The following is a 17,728-nucleotide window of genomic DNA, read 5'->3' as shown; positions in this document are numbered from 1 at the left end:
TTTGAAAATGAAAGATCACAGACCAATTTTTCCCCCTTCCATGTAGTATGAGAGCATACTGTACACAGTCTATTCTATGGAGCTGAACTCCCCATCAGACAGAAATCTTTGCAAGATGCTGCACACAAAGATGCTGTACAGACACAAAAGATCAGTATCTGCAAAAGATCTGTTCCTGCCAAAGATCCGTTCCTGCAAATTGCATTCATAGTCTATGAGATCTGCAGATCATCATACACACCTTGTTTAACTGACATTCATCTGCAGATCAGATCCACTAGGATGGATTTTCAGATCTGCAGATGATTGTCTGATCTGCAGATGAATGTCAGTTAAACAAGGTGTGTATGATGATCTGCAGATCTCATATAGACTATGAATGCAATTTGTAGGAACAGATCTTTTGCAGATACTGATCTTTTGTGTCTGTACAGCATCTGTGTGTGCAGCATCTTGCAAATATTTTCTTCTGATGGGGAGTTCAGCTCCATATAAAAGACTGTGTAGGTATGGCTCTCATACTACATGGAAGGGGGTAAAATTGGTCTGTGATCTTTCATTTTCAAAAGACTATGGTCTGATGTATGTATGTGGCCTTACTCTCCTCCGCCTGATTGTGTATGCATTTCCCACCCTCCACTATAGAAAGTGCATTGTCTCAGCAGGAGAAATACTGGCCAATCAGAGAGGAACAGAGGTGTGGGAGGAGAAAACAGGAGTGAAAGAGGGTTTAGCCAATCAGGTTGCATTAGTTAAGTCTGAGAGGAAAGTAGAGAAGCAAAAAAGGACAACCCAGCATGCCCTGCCACTTCCTTTGTATGTACCGAATGTGTGTATCAAATAAGGTAAACTGGGGAATGATCATTTATCAACAAGAAAAGTGGTTAGCATCCTTATTACTTGTTTACCAGATAAAAATAATAGATTTTTTATTTTATGCCAGACAGTTACACTTTAAATGGAACCTATAATCTACATACTGTTCAGGATGTACGGTATCATGTTGACAGCCAAACTGATACTCTCGCAGCCAGTCATAATTCACAGAATGGTAAAAGAGATGAGGTCCAGGTTCACAGTAGGTTTTATTTTGCGTTATTATTATTTTCTTGCATATCATTATACAATTATGTAATAGGAGTGAGAGTGGACCTTAAAACATCGGGTTGTTAGCAGTGCTGCTCAGATACCCCTTTTCAAAATCCGGATCTGATTCGGATACCCAGATATCCGATCCGGGTCGGATATCTAAGTTCAAAACTTTCTGATCCGAACCGGATATCCGACCCTAGTATCCGGGATATCCGGGCAAATACGGAAATCCGGATACAAAAACTGGAAGTGGCCTTTAAATTGCTTTAAAAACCTTTTTAGGGTATATGAGGCATGTAGCATCATTATTTTGTAAAGGGGAACACTAATTGATGATGTGGGGACTTAACAATCCCCCCCCCCCCCAAAAAAAATGGCTTTCAGTTAACATTATTCCTAGGTTCCAGACAGCGGTCGTGCAGCCCACAAATGTGTCCATAGTCCAACCGCACAACAGGGATATGACAGTTTTCAGCCAAGACACCTCCAAAAAATTACGCAGCGAATGTGTTTTGGGTTAAATATACTGTAGGTGGTATCAGTGGCCTGTGGCACTCTGGCCTGGCGGTGGGAGCTGCACAGGCAGCAGAAGCAGGGCAATGCAGCAGCAGCAGGTGTAATGTGTGCCAGGAGCATGCCGGACATGGTACGTTGCAATTGGCACTTGGCACGTGTCATTTGGCACGTAGCACTTGTTACGTGGCACTTGCCACGTGTCACATGGCACTTGCCAAGTGTCAAGTGGCACTTGCCAAGTGTCACGTGGCACTCGCCACGTGTCACGTGTTGCTATGTGTCACGTGGCTTTATATAGCATTGACATCTTTGACAGCACTTTACATAGTACGTAGTCATGTCAATCACTGTCCCTGAGAGGCAAGTGACACGTGCCAGGTGTCACGTGACACGTGCCGAGTCACAGTCAGACAGCATACGAGAAGACACTAGTGCACACTGTCTGTCACACTGGCACAGCTCACAGCACAGCAGTTCTGTAGAAAGCTAACACAGTAGTACTACTACTCTAACAACTACTAGCACACTGACTGCACGTGGCTTTATATAGCATTGACATCTTTGACAGCACTTTACATAGTACGTAGTCATGCCAATCACTGTCCTTCAGAGGCAAGTGACACGTGCCAAGTGACACGTGCCAAGTGACAGTCAGACAGCAGAGGAGAAGACACTAGTACACACTAACTGTCACGCTGGCACTGCTCACAGCACAGCAGTTCTGTAGAAAGCTAACACAGTAGTACTACTACTCTAACAACTACTAGCAATGACTGCAGTACTACAATACTAACTACACAATAACACAGTAATCCTATCCCTTAATCCCTAACCTAGCCTATACCTAAGGCTAATAGCTGGCCAGCAGGCAGCAGCTGGCCTGGTCTGTGCACAGCACACACACAGACACATAGCAGCTGCCTGCAGCACACACTCTAACTGTCACACAAATGACATCAAGCTAATTAATGATTTAAGAATAGTGTAGTGATAGTGAAGGGGTGAATCACTAAACAGCTTTCAGTTTATCACGGCTAGGCCAGCAGCACTGGAGCACGCACTCTGACTGTCACACTATCACATCAATCAAGCTAATTAACGATTTAACAATAGTATAGTGATAGTAGTGAAGGGGTTAATCACTGAACAGCTTTAGGTTTATAACTGTGTACAGCCCTTGGTAGGCCACCAGCACTGGAGCATGTCTCTCAGTGAGCATTCAGCAAGCTGAGACGATATTTATCATCATGGTTGATATGATATTTAACATCATAAGCCCTCCTTATATACAGGGGGGCTGACCAGTGTTCCTTTCTGTGATTGGGTGCCAGGGTTTAGGCTGGGAGCCCTCTGATTGGATCAATGAGGTCAGGTGAGGCTGGCCAATGTTTCCCTCTGTGATCGTTTGCTAGGGCTTCTACTGGGAGCCCTCTGATTGGCTCCAGGACGTCATCTCCTTAGTTACAGTATTTCAGATCCGGATATCCGCGGATATCCGGGTTTTGTGGCCAAATATCCGCAGATGGCTAGCCGTTTTTTGTTAAAAATCCGGAATCCGAATCGGATAGCGTAAAAAAGTTCGGATATCCGGGTCACCCGGATATCCGGAATCCTGATGAGCAGCACTAGTTGTTAGGGCTAGATTACAGACGCACTAATTATTATTATCATTTATATAGCATTGACATCTTTAACAGCACTTTACATAGTACGTAGTCATGTCAATCACTGTCCCTCAGAGGGTCTTACAGTCTACTCCCTACCATAGTCATAGTCCATCATCCTGTGTAGGTTATGCCAGTTAACTTATCTGTATGGTTTTTGGGGATGTGGGAGGAAACTGGAGTGCCTAGTGAAAACTCACTGAGACAGTCTCTTTATGGAGTTTGTATGTTCTCCCCATGTTTGTTTGGGTTTCTTCAGGCCACTCTGTTTCCTCCCACATCCCCCAAACAATTCAGATTCATTATAAGTGTAATCCCTTTCCAAAATTGGCCTTAAATTACAATAGGGATGTAAGACAAGGACTGTCTATGGTAGGGATTAGATTGTGAGCTCCTCTGAGGAATAGTTACTGACATGACTATATGCACTATGTAAAGCAGGCCTGAACGATTTTAGGAAAAAATTGAATTGAGCGATTTCTGTCCAAAATTACGATTTCGATTCGATTCACAATTTCCGTCAAATCAAGCTTTGTTCCCCCCCTTTGTGCCTGTTTGTTCCCCCTCTGTCCCCCTGACTTTTCTTGTGCCCCCTTTGCCTCTTCATGCCTCCTCTGGGTCTCTCTCTTGCCACCTTTCTGTCTCTGTGCCCCCTCTGTGTCTCTCTTTGTGCCCCCTCTGTGTCTCCTGTGTCCCTCTTTGTGACCCCTCTGTCTCTCTCTGTGCCTCCTCTGTCCCCAAAGTTGCATCAGTTCTGGACATAGCTTCAAGCACGAGTCCAGCGATGCCCGTCTATCCATTTTGCCTCCTGCAGGCTCTAATGCACAGCAAATTTCCTGTATATCATGTGACATACAGTAACCCAAAGTTTTGCCAAGCATAAGAGGCGGCAGAGCGCGATAGAGGATGGAAGGTATGTCCAACGCTGCGGGCCGCACGCACTGGGACTTTGGGAAAGTTTGAAGGCGCTCCTTCAAACTTCCACATGTGGAAATGACGTCATCGCGATATTTGCCGCTTTGACGATTCTGAAATTGTGATCTTGGTGATCTCGATTTCGATTTAAATTCGATTTATCTTTCAGGCCTAATGTAAAGTGCTGCAGAACATGTAATTGCTACAGAAATACACAATAATAATACCAGAAACATTCCAGTGTTGAAGCTGCTATGTGCAGGTGGTAAAGGTAGGGAGGGTAAATTTGTCATGTACTCAGCTGAGCACACAAGTTTATAACCACAAGAGGGGAGGAGTAGTCAGATGTTGCTGGTGCAATTGAATTTAGGGGAGGTTGCAATAGCAGCTGAAAGTGTCTGGGTGTTATGAGGCTGATTGCTTGTCTTTCATCTGACATCCTTTTTGGACCTCATTTAAATGCAGTGTAGGGAGTTTGACCCTATGTAGTTTAAAACACTACATAGGGTCAAACTCCCGATATATTAATAATATCAAATTGTTTCGAGAAATCAAAGAGCCAAAAAGTATCCTTTGCTTGCATGTGTCCTATAAACAGAATGTGTGCCTGTTAATACAGAGAAGAGGAGGGCTGGAGGTGCCCCTGTCATTTATCAAAGAGCTAAAATTTAACCCCTTGTCTCTGCCAGCTGTGTCGGGAGGAGTCTTTGCCAGAAGTCCCATTTGAGCTAGGGCAATAAATCCTGATTTGTGATAAAGAAGCTTCATCCCAGGAGGGATTCCCCCCCACCCCTCCTCATTTTATTACCCTGGCTTCCCTGCTGCCCCTTCCTGGGATCTAAAGGCTGCTTTTTCTATAGTGGCTATAAAAAGACTTTCATGTGCATACAAGTCCTCTCCTCCCATTGCCCTTACCCCCTGAATCTTTCTCACATGGAGTTTTTCCATAATAATAAAGTGTTTCCTGTGCACATTTCATCCACTACCAGTACAAGTACTCTTATGTTTATTTATGCTAGCAGCTACTTTACAAAATGGCCGCTGCTTGCATGCCAAGTGTCTGCCTAGGAGTGCACAGAGTACTTCTGTTTGTTTTAATGTATTTCTGGCGATTGGGACAGCTCTTACTCCCTGTGCGACTGGAAAAACAGTCACATCAGTTCACCTGTCATGCTGTTGTATACATCTCTATTTTTGTGCGATCTCCATAGCTATTCCTAATTTCCAGGGATAAACTCTTGGAAGATTTTTTTTTCTTGAAAATCTCTGGTTTTGAAGCATTTTCCCATTTTTTTATCATACCAATTGATTGAAAGCCCCCTCCCCCCTTATTATTTCATTAAGCTACATTCACAATGGTGTATTATGGCGTAACGGCGCAATGGAGCGCGGCTTGCTGCACTGCAATGCACCACCTCTGCGACGCTCACAGTGCAGTATAATGGCGTGTGGCATCCCAACGTACTGCATGCAGTGTGTTACTGCAAAACATGTGAGTTAACAGTGGCATGGAGGCGGGGTTACCGCCAAGGAGGTTAACCAATACACTATCCAGCCTGGATGCCTGGTATTCTACTGATATTTCATGCATTAATAGTGTCTGAATCACACACCTGAAACAAACGTGCAGTTTATCCAGTTACACTTCAGTTAGAGCACCTGATCTGCATGCTTGCTCAGGGTCTATGGCTAAAAGTATTAGAGGCAGGGGATCAGCAGGACAGCCAGGCAATGTGCATTGTTTATAAGGAAATAAATGTCAGCCTTATCCCTATCACTTCAGATGTGCTTTAAAAGATATCAGTGCTGTCAACTGTCTCTAACTTTCAGAAAAGTAGTTTTGAAATAAGTCTGTGATAATATTTTCCTAGCAGCAAGACATACAACTGTACAGTAACCACTTCGCATCCAGACCTTGTTTCCCACTTATGGACCAGAGCAGATTTGACAGTTTAGCTACGTTCTTATTTAATCAGAAATAACTTTATCCCTATTTATGACACGAAAATGAAATGCATATTGTTTTCTTCAAGACAAACTAGGCTTTCATTGTATGCCATTTTGTCCCTCAAACTATTTTGTTTTCTATGAATTTTAATGGGAAAACTAGGGGGAAAAATAGAAAAAACACATTATTTCTCAGTTTTACCGTTTCCAGTTTAAAAATAAAAAGTACTACTGTAGATAAAAAACACAAATTTTGTTTTTCTATTCTTACCACTTATCACAAAACTTAGATTATGTTCCTGTCACAATTTATGGTGAAGATATTTGATTCTGAAATAATGCTACGGAGTGTATTTTTCACTATGAACTGAGAAAAGTATTTTTAATGGTAAAAATCAATCTCATTAGCTCAGGAAACATATATTCCCGTTCACCAATTAGTGCTGCATCAGATAGTGCCAGGAATGTGCACAGGAGCAATCCCAATCCTGCACAGCACTGCTTCTGCTACAAGACGTATATCTACTGACTTGTGGCTTAGATGAAGTCACAGAGGATATACTGGTAGATATACTGTAGTGGTAGATGAAGTGGTTAATAATTTATTATTATGTTTATTGCTGAGGCGTGATTATGCTAAGCAGATAGCCATTGGCGCAAAAGGGCTATTGCAAAGAAGACAAAGTGATGCAGTTGCCCACAGCATACAGGCCGGAATTCGTGGTCCTTTTACCAACCAAAACTTTGTTGGTTGCTCTCAGTAAGTGCACTTTTGCTCAGATTTCTTTGTAACAGTATTGGTAAATTATTCCTACTGTCTGGCTAAAAGCATTAGATACTTACCTAAGCATGTGTTCACTAGTAAAATCTCTTTAATCCAGTTTAGGGCATAGACATAGTGTGCTATGAATGAAACCCAACTTTTCTATAAAGAGACTATCCTTTTTTTTGTTTTTTTTTAATCTTCAGGCATAATTCTAATTGTTGCCTCTTATGCTGGATTCACAGTGGTGCATTGAATAATGCACACATTATAGTGAGTGTAAACTGCAATGGAGACTGGCCATAGACATTTCAAAGACAACTATGGAATTGATTGATCGATTCTATGAAATAGATTGATCGGTCGGAATTCAATTCTATCAAATCTATTGATCAATTGATTTGCAGCCGATTTCGATCGATTTGATCTATCTGACAGGATGGAAGATCTAGATCGATCTGCTGCTGGCAGCAGATTGATGGCCCATAGAGTTGCATTGGATCTAATGGTCCAATAATGCATTTAGATCGATTTCCAATAGATTTCATTCTGAAATCTATTGGAAATCTGTTCCTAGGATGTGGCACAAATCAGATAGATTCCTGTCAGATTCGACTTGACAGGCATCCGACTGAAATCTATCTGATGGTCGAATCTGCTGCAAATCTATAAGTGTATGGCCAAGTGTATAGGAACAGCACTCTCACTCATCTCTAAATGTGACCATTACCCCTGAGAGATGGGATAAGATCTACACTCACCTCCACAAACTCTCAATGGCCCAGGAACAAAATTACAAGTAAAGGGGCCCATACACTCAGCCGATTTTCTGGCCGATCGATCCAGATCGATCGATCAATTGATCGATCGCAAATCGGTTAGCCAATCGACCGATCGATGGCCGATTTCGATGGATTTCCATCGAACTGGCAGGGTGGAAAATTTAGGTCGATCTGATGAGATTGCTTATCATTTTGCATTAGCCTTAATGGAAATCTGATGGCAAAAAAATGCCATCAGATCGAATTTCAATAGATTTCAAACTGAAATCTATTGGAATTCTATCCTGGTAAAAAATGTTCTAAAAACACATCAGATAGATCATCAGATGCATTTCTTATCTATCTGCTGCCAATCTGACGAGTGTATGGGCACCTTTACTCGCCAGATGGTATAGATACCCAGCTCTATTGCACAAATTTAGCCCAGAAATCTCAGATCTCTGTTGGAGATGTGGTTAATATATTCACATGTGGGAGTGCAGATTGATACAGTCATTCTGGAATTTAATGTTCCAATTATACTCTGAGTTAGATGGAATTACAAAATCCCCCAACCCAGAAATAGCACTATTATCCAACATGTCAGGTTCAATATCAAAAGCTAAAAAAATCTTTATTGAGACATCTTCTGGTGGCCTCTAGACAAGTTATAGCACACTGGAAGTGCACAAATATACCACAACTCCCAGAACTGGACAAATGGATCAATTATCTAATGTAAATGGAGGAACTGGTGCATTCTTAAAACAGGATGGAAAAATACATCTCAACCTGGGCATGTTGCATAGATTTCAAAGATTCCCTGGCAGACCAAACAACACTTGACTCTCTAAAAAGCTAGACATCCAATTAAGAGAGTCCATACTTCCCCGAAGTGCATTTTACTCACTACCATCGCTTGGCTTGACATATTGGCCTCAATTTACTAAGCTTAACTCCTGTCTTTAATAATGTTTTTAGAGTTATCACCATGGTGATAAGGCATGTAGTATTCAGGAAACATTTTACCTCAGGCAAACCTAAAGTTAACTCTTCTGTCTTTAAGTTGAGGAGAGATCTCTAAAGTTAACTCTTCAATCCTTAAAGCCATACTATCCCAGGAAACAAAATACATATATAATTAGACCACTACTTGTTTTACTTACATAACAGATGTATTGTACTGTCCACATTTTGATTTCAGTGAATTTGATATAGTAAATAAAGAGAATTCTCTTCCTGTCATTTTCCACCTTGCTTCCCTCTGACTGAAGCCAATCCTGATGTCATTTCCTCACTTACTTTTTTCTTCTTCTAGAAACTGCATTGTCATAGCTAGCTTGCTTTGTAAACACACCAAACTGCTCTCAGCCCATCACTGAGGAGCAGGAATGTGGGAGAAGTGATGACAAGCTTCCTTCTCGTTGACAATGGCAAAAATAGAGCCAGTCTGACTAAGATAAGATTTATTACAGCAGAGACATTTCTGAATAGATTGGAGTGCTTGCAATGCAGGATGAGGGTCCAGGCTGCATATTAAACACAGAGCAGTGGATAAATGGAATTTGATTTTGTGGTCGACAATCCCTCTTTAAAATTACACCAGAATTCTAAAGTTAAAGACAGGCTGTTAATTAACTGCATGTGAAAATAACTACAGAGGAGGTAACTTAAGGTGTATACACACGCACTACAAAAGGAAACAACGGGTCCTCCGGACCCTCCCACTGGGCGGTCTTTAGCCAACAGTATGCGCGCGTGTACGCGCTGTCGGCGGACTGATAAGGCTGTTTCTGAGCGATCCGCTGAGCGGATCATTCATAAACAGCCTTATCAGTCTGCTGACAGCGCGTACACACGCGCATACTGTCGGCTAAAGACCGCCCAGCGGGAGGGTCCGGCGGACCCTTTGTTTCTTTTTGTAGTGCGTGTGTACGCACCTTTAAGGATTGAAGTGATAAGATAACTCTCTCCCTGTGAAAACGTATCTCTACACCTTAATAAGGCAAGATCATGTGTGGTGGTAAGTTTTCTCTTACCTTATTATCTCCAGCGTGATCTTAGTGAGTTGAGGGGGAGGGGTCTCTATGGCTGATATTGTGGTGAAACCCCTCTCACAGTGTGATGTCATGACCATGGTCCTGACAGTTTCCTGTCTGTGAAACTTGTTGCATTGTGGGAAATAACCGCTGTTTCCACTTTCCAACTACCAAGCAACCAGCAACCAGTATCTCCCTCTGCGCACATCTATATTTATATAAAAAAAAAAAAAAAACCTTTTAGCCTATCACAATGTTGGTGGGTGAGGTTATAAATAATGGCAGTTGGTGATGTCTGTGTTTTTTTCTTGTCTGCCAGTAGTAAAGATGATTATGTGCAGGCTCATTGTGGATCAAACAACCTGAACAAATTGCATGGTGAATATCAATCATTTCTTTCTTCTATTTTTTAACTTATCACGTTGTAATGTATTGATTGTTTTTTTACCCTTTTCACTAAAGTTACTCTTTAAAGCAGCTTCTACATATTTAAAAAAGCAGGTTCCGATCCTCAGTGTCTGCACAGTGCTAGGAAAACATCTTAGCCTGAACTTTAAACCAGACCTGTCATAAACCTGAGGAATAGCATATGCAAGTATTTATATACCTGGAATGTGTATGTTCTTCATGTATGCATGGGTTTCCTCACACATTTCAACATACTGATAAGTTATTGGTTCCCATAAAATTGGCCTTAAGCCTCATACACACTTGATGAACTCTGCCACACTGTATGTAGTTATCAGGGGCGTAACAATAGACCCTGCAAGGGATGCAGCCGCAGGGGGGCCCTGTGATTTCTAGTTACGCCCCTGGTAGTTATACAAAGTGGGGTTACAACAGAGAAGCTACTGTAAAGGTGGATTATTATTATTTAGCATTGATATAGTGCCAACATCTTCCGCAGCGCTGTACAGAGTATATTGTCTATTGTCAGTTATTTGTCCCTCAAAAGGGCTCAAAACATACATGTAAAAAAGGCACTCTACTACTTAATTCCAATAGTAAAATATTTGTAATTTTTGCTGATATTTTACTTATGTTAACTTAACCCTACTTTTACACAGAACCCTCCCTCTACCGATGCCTAACCCTTAGACTTCCATCTACCGATGCCTAACCTTAAAAGTGTCCACTAACGATACAATTTGTCGTATGATTGTTTACGAACGATTCTTCGCATAAACTATCGGATATGATAGTTTGGGATCACTAATGGAAAAAATCTCCTAACAAATCAAATCAGATTGACACGATTGATCTAAAAATCGGATCGATTTCATTAGAGCTGGTTCACACGCATGTCCGGCCGGCTTCCAGCAGCGTCTCGTTTGGCGGTGGCACGTCAGGGCTTTTAGTGGATTCCCCGTCGCGATCAGCATTTTTCGTTCCCTCAGGGGGACATTAGATGCAGAGTTTAATCGACCCTGGATGCTACATGTAGCGTCCAGGGTCGCCTCAAACATCGTGGAAAATCAGGATCTTAACACCGCGTTTGCGCAAACGCATGTAAAAGCCCGGTACCCATTCACATGAATGGAAGACGTTAACGATAAGTCCCGGACGCCGGCGGTAAATGCCTGCCAAGCATCTGTGTGAACCAGTCCTAAGTCTGATCAGATTGGTTAGGAGATTTTTTTGTCCATTAGGGGTCCCAAACAATCATTTCCAATCGTTCATATGAAGAATCGTTCATAAACGTTGGTTCAGCAAATTGTATCATTAGTGGCCACCTTTAGACCTGCCGATGCCTAACCCTAAGGGCTCATTTCCATATAGCTCGCTTTAAGGTATGCTATATGGAAACACGATCACAGGGACATTAGAGAGTGCATTCTCTGATGTTTCCATTCATGCGCTGTGATTCACTTCTGAATCGCAGCGCATGGTTGCCTGCATTTTGGGGCACTTAAACCTGCTATCCCGTCCAGTATAATTAATGAGATCACAAGCCCTGCCCCCCGCCGGGAGGGACGTGCAGAGCCATAGGGGTCAGCGCTGCATAGAAACGAGCCCTAAGACCTCCCTCTATTTAACTCTTAACCCCCCCAATCTTAACCTACCCCCACGATCTGCGATTTGCAGGTAAATTTTGGGCGCCCACTATGCAATGCCACAATTTGCACATCCGCATGCGATTTGCGGCAAAGAAGGTAAATTTCGGTGCTTGACAGAATCGTGGTTGTCATGGCATGCAGTTCTGCAAATTGTGGCATTGCATAACGGACGCAGAGCATAGCCACATGGCCCGCTGCCAGCAATCCTATGAGCCACCTCTGGGTGCCAAAATTTTAATTATTTGCTGCAAATCACAGATCTTATAATGGCCGCAAGTTGCAGTAAAGAAGGTACATTTTGGCACCCGTAGGAGCTCTTTTTTCGGTAAGAGTTCCTGTGTCCTTTTTCCTGATTCAGGGCTCGCAATCGAATCCCTAACATAGTTATATGTCTATGTATGTTTTGTGTAGTATATGTATCGTAGTCTAGGGCGAATTTGGGGGAAGCTAATTAACTTACGTATGTTTTTGGTATGTGGCAAGAAACTGAAGTGCCTGGGGAAACCCACGCAGGCACAGGGAGAACACACAAACTCTGTACAGATAGTGCCCTAGCCATACACCTCAGGTGGCCATACATCTAGCTATTTGGGCGGCCAGTCGACCAAGAGACAGATCTCTCTCTGATAGAATCTGATAGATTGCCACCAGATTTGACCATCAGATAGATTCCTGTCAGATTAAATTTGACAGGAATCTATTTGATGTGTGCCACACACTAGAAACAGATTTCCAATAGAGTTCAGAATGAAATCTAATCTCAGCATTGCGTTTGATTCAGTGCAATGCTATAGGTCATCAATCTGACTCCAGTCTCGACCCACTGCCGATCGACCCAGATTTTTCGTCTGGTCCATTCAATCCATTTGATCGATTTCGACCAAAAATCGTTTGAACGCTCAATCAATCGTGCTGATCACTGCCTTGATTTCCAGCCAATTCAATCAGAGTGATCGAATCAGCTGGATATCAGCGGGAGGAGTCAATTAATATATGGCCCCCTTAATGCTGGGCATACACGGCCCAGATTCTTCTTATCAATCGAGCCGCTGATGGCTCGATTGATCATTTCCGACATGTCCGATCACCGCGTGGATTGATTCCCGGCTCGATCCCCACGGGTGGACAATAGGCAAAAACGAAGCACTGGAAAGCGCTGAGAGGGAAGTGCCCGCGGGGGGGCGAGCGGGAATCGATCCGCGTGGACGAGCGGTGACGTGGTGCCGTGTATGCCCAGCATAAGGCTAGCCATACACTATTCAATGTGGCCAACAGATAGCTCCTTCTCAGATCATAATCTGATCAGAGAGGGATCTGATTGAATCTTTGATGCAGTGCAACGCTATGGATCATCGATCTGCCCCCACTCCTCGACCTGCTACCAACTGATATCTTATGTCTGGTACAAAGGACCGATTCGATCTATTTTGAAAAAAAAAATTGATGAAATGATCGATCATTAATTTCTGGCAGATTCAATCAAATGAGGAAAAAGTGTATGGCCACCTTAAGATTCTTAGACATGTGGTGTGTGCAGATGACATCATAACCAGTAAAATGTACCACCAGGACTCCTATAATCATCCAAGTTTTAGGACCGTTTCACAGCATATGCATTTGTATAGGTTTTTAAAACACGTGCACCATTTAAGGACCTGTTCGCTGCTGTCTCCCACGTTACGCCGGCAACCGAGTCGCATTCATTGTTCGTCCCGATATCGCACGCTGTTACCGGCATGCAAACTAAATGAGCACTACATTTTGCAACATGACCGACTGATGCATGCAACCAATTTCAGCACGAAAAGTGGTCGCATTGTCAATCGGACATGCTCTTGGCGGCACCGATTTTCATCTGATTCTATAATAATTATCAAATCGGATGGTCAGTCGGCCGCCAAATCGCCTGATGTATGGCCACCTTTACACATATGCGCTGCGTTTTGTGAGCCCTATGTTGCATTTTTTGAATGTTCTGCTGTTCTGCATTAAAAAAACTGTGCGTTTTTGTGTGTCTTCATAGTGATTACACATGTTATTGTATTATAAATAGAGGAAAGATGCACACAGAAATGATAACACATACGTGTGCAAGACAGAATGCAACACACGCAAATAAACTTTTTTTTTATAAATACAACACTGTAGCTTACAAGATTCCTGACACTATTTCTGCTCTTACAAAAAGCAGAAAGATGCACATATAATGCAATATTTCAGTACACTAATCTTTTAGTAACTTTGATAGATGCTGGAGTGATAGCATTGGTAGCCCCCACTTTACAAACTATAACCCTGCAAGTTTTTGTGTATTTTTTCATAAATTCCACTCTTTGACCCCCCCCCCCCCCCCTCTTCCCTTTACACAGCTGTATGCATGCACAAAGCTGTGTGCTCATAGGAACAGATCTGGATTGCTTGTGGGTAATTGACAGTGCTGGTAATGTGATGTATCCCAGACTAATATCCTAGGAGGAAAAGGTGCAGGGGGGTCAGGGAAGGAGTGGTCAGTCCACTTCAAAATATGCATGGGGGGTGGGAAAGTCTGTGACATCACAATCTGTGAGAAGGCGCTGGTTGGGTCATTTGGAGGTGAGGATAGAGGTTCAGAGAGGGGTCATATGCATGATATTAGGCAAATGAAGGGGGGTATTGATGGAAAGGCAGTTAGATCATGGCCACTCCTGAATAATACACGTGAGGTTGGGATCTGAAATGGACAACCTTTTGTTGGGACTGAGCACTGGCCTCTGCTGGCAGGGAAGAGGTTAAAAGTGAGGAGGGGGGTGGTGGGGGTGTTAACTTCCAGGGCTCAGCTGCCTTCAGTCCATCAGAACTGGGAGAGGAGGGGGGAGGAGAGAGGAAACACAGCAGTGAAGTCTGCAGCACTGAGCACTGTTCCTATGTGGCACCACATTGTGAGCTGAGAGAAGCAGAAATCCAGAATATTACAGGACTGGCCGCAGTGTCTGCATCTCCCGGGATACAAGGGACGCCTGCCCACCTCTCTGCTACATCTGCACTACAGGAATCTGAGATTTTCCCTGCTTTTATTAGGATACTATCCCACTGCCTGACGTGTCATGATGGTCAGGGTTCCCCATGGTCCTGCTCCTGGATAACACAGGTATCTGCTCCTTACAAGAGTTACCACAGCTGGCCACAGATTTCATGTCTTGGAGCAAAAAGTGTGCTACAAATCACGGACTGGCTATTGTTTCTACAGACCACATTGCCAACAACTTACTGGATAATCCTGGAGCCTACAAGCATTTATTTACATGAAGGACTGTGTATATAGTAAGGATTCCCCTGGCGTTCTTTAAACAAGGACTGTACTCTAGGTCTGTTTCATGACGGCATCAGGAGGAAATCCCTGAGCATGTAAATACAGGAATCCTGCAGGACTCAGGGTTTATTTTATACCCAGCTTATTCCTAAACCCCCCAGGGAATATCCACACTCAAGGTCTCTGCATCCTACAGGAGATTTACATGGACGCCCCCAACTCTAAACAGATTTGCTGTGTTTAAGACTTTCTATTTTTAAAAGACGCTCACTGGAGATGCCAGGCAACCCATTTAATCCCTGACCACTCTCTCTAATTGATCTACCTCCCCTTCCCAAACTAATGGTGTAGATTCCTTTCTCTGAAGGATTTTTGAGATTTTATTAAAAAGGCTAAAACTGCCAGAAATTCTTCACAACAGTGGGCATGTTGGCACCTCTGATTCATAATATAACAAAAGAAATTGTGTTCTGAAATTGCAAAAGCTTTTAAAAAAAGGTTGTACACAGGCTATACTATTACCATCTGGAGGGGTTTTGGTTTTAAACTTTGACTGTCTCCCTCCCCCTCTCCAACCATTTGATGGAATCCATACCAAGAGTTAAAGGAATCTCCCATCAGATACTGCTGCTGGATCCATCTGCATACTTCCTACTGGATTGAAGAATCCCATATGGTTATTTTCTGGGATTTCTCCTGAATTCTTCCGACCCTGTAAAAATAAACACATATATTTTATATATCTATATATTTTTTATTTTTTTTTTAGATTTTCAAAACAAAACCTTTCATAGAAAAAGCTATTTTTCTACACTTATATATGGTTTGCCCGTGGCACTCTTTAGGATGTACGAAAACGTGGATGTTCCAGGTCTGGGCACCAGTCCCACACACTATCACATGATGGAATTTTATGCACAGAACAGGGCCTGTCTTATGCCTGATAAAGGAATTGGGACGATTCATCCTTTTGGGACGCCAATTCGGAACCAGCACTGGAGCCACTCCAATCATTGTACGTAGGTGCCAAAAGATAGCGTTCCTAGTCTACGTGACCTAGATCCTTGTATGTGGAATATAGGGCATTGTATACTGATACCTTCAGTGTGTTTGTGTCTATTTAGGTGCATATTCTCTTTACACATACATTTCTGTGTTGTGATTTTACTATAATAAGCATTTATACTCAGCCTTTGTCTTCGTAATCTAATTTTGGCATATCTGCTTTCTTTTTTTTATTATATCTTGGTTTATTTATTTATTTTTATTTACACTTACATTTTACTATAATGTTTTTGTTACAAGAACTAATTTAGTGTTTTGGGATCCAGAGGTGCATGGTATTCAGTTATATTGAATCAATATTTTATTTACGGTAGTTATATATTTTTTTTAAACTATAGCACATTTAGAAATGATTACATGTTTTTCTTCCCTTTTATTTATTTTTTGCTCTTGACTATTTGTTTCATCTGAAGCACCTATTAAATGGTCTTTTATTTATTTATTTTCTTTATGCTTTTGTAGGATGTTTCTAGTTGAGTGTAGATAGCACTTTCCTAGGCATCCACTACAATAGAGGCATTCTACTTGAAAGAAATAAAAGACATTCTCCGCTTTGCAAATCGGGCTTCCAGCCCAGGGTTTCAGATGATAGGACAATTCTGGCTTTTATATCCTTGTCATTTTCTCTCTCTCTCTCTCTCTCTCTCTCTCTCTCTCTCTCTCTCTCTCTCTCTCTCTCTCTCTCTCTCTCTCGTGCTCTATTTTTTGCTTTGAGGCCAGGGTAAAATTCACTTTATTATGAATCTCTCACTCTACCTCCAGAGAAGTGAAGATATTTCTCCTCTCTAATCCTATTTGGAAGATGAGCTTAGGTTGTGTGACAGCGGAATTAACCTGTTCACTGCAAGAGGTTGGAATCCTGGCCTGTCTCCATGTAGGGGAACCATGCTGCCAAAGAACATTTGGTTGTTCTGTGCATTTGTTTACCCACACCTTCTAATTACAGTCAGTGTTTGGGATTTAGGTCTGTTGGCCTTTATACATCTTCCAAAATGGTTGCTTGTTTGTTTGCTGAATAGTTTTTACCACCTTTACCTATATGCCACCAATTTTCACAGGAATGGGGCCAATACATTCACTAGGAAGTGTCCCAAATAAGGTGCACATCTTATTCCAGCCACAAAATGACAGTGCCTGCTTTGTTCTAATGATATGTATACTTTGTTTTTACTTGTTAGGGCCACGTTTTTAAAGGACATGTAGCATATATTCTCGTGTGTTATGCATTTATTTTAGAAAGTATGAACTCCATTTCATTGTTCAATTTACTTTTTTAAGTTTTTGCTTTACAAAAAGATAAAAAAAATGGATTATGGAAGCTGCCATCTTTATTCCCTTTAAAGGAATGTCAGTTGCTTGGCTATCAGTCTGGTCTTTTGGCTTAAATAGTCACACACTTGGAATAAGTATGCAGTCAGTATTAACTGAGAATGCAGCCAGTATTAACTTGTCTATATCGTTTTGGGGGGTTTGTTTTGGGTTTTTTGGGGGGGAGGGAAGGAGGAGGGATGAGGGAGGAAATGTGTGCCCAGGAAAAACCCACTCAAGCCATACAGACTACATGCAGATAGTGACCACACTTTGACATTTTAAGGCCTGTACACACGCCCATCCCGCAAG

The 17,728-nt window shown here is 42.2% G+C and overlaps 1 protein-coding gene across 2 annotated transcripts in view; it reads left to right on the top strand.

Annotated features, from left to right (window-relative positions):
- RARA (retinoic acid receptor alpha) overlaps positions 1 to 17,728 on the top strand; it is a 217,856-nt gene that overhangs the window by 104,398 nt on the left and 95,730 nt on the right. The window contains exon 1 of one of the 2 annotated variants that reach the window (XM_068262519.1): positions 14,620 to 16,058. The exons of the other annotated variant lie outside the window; for it this stretch is intronic. Coding sequence (XP_068118620.1) covers positions 15,890 to 16,058 — 169 coding nt within the window. The 5' untranslated portion in view covers positions 14,620 to 15,889. Of the gene's footprint in view, positions 1 to 14,619; positions 16,059 to 17,728 lie in introns of those variants that run through there. 2 annotated transcript variants of the gene reach the window in all.

This window comes from Hyperolius riggenbachi, chromosome 12 (genome assembly GCF_040937935.1).
Source record: "Hyperolius riggenbachi isolate aHypRig1 chromosome 12, aHypRig1.pri, whole genome shotgun sequence".
Taxonomy (NCBI): domain Eukaryota; kingdom Metazoa; phylum Chordata; class Amphibia; order Anura; family Hyperoliidae; genus Hyperolius; species Hyperolius riggenbachi.
The sequence above is the reverse complement of the archived record's forward strand: the minus strand, read 5'-3'. Positions and strand labels throughout refer to the sequence as shown.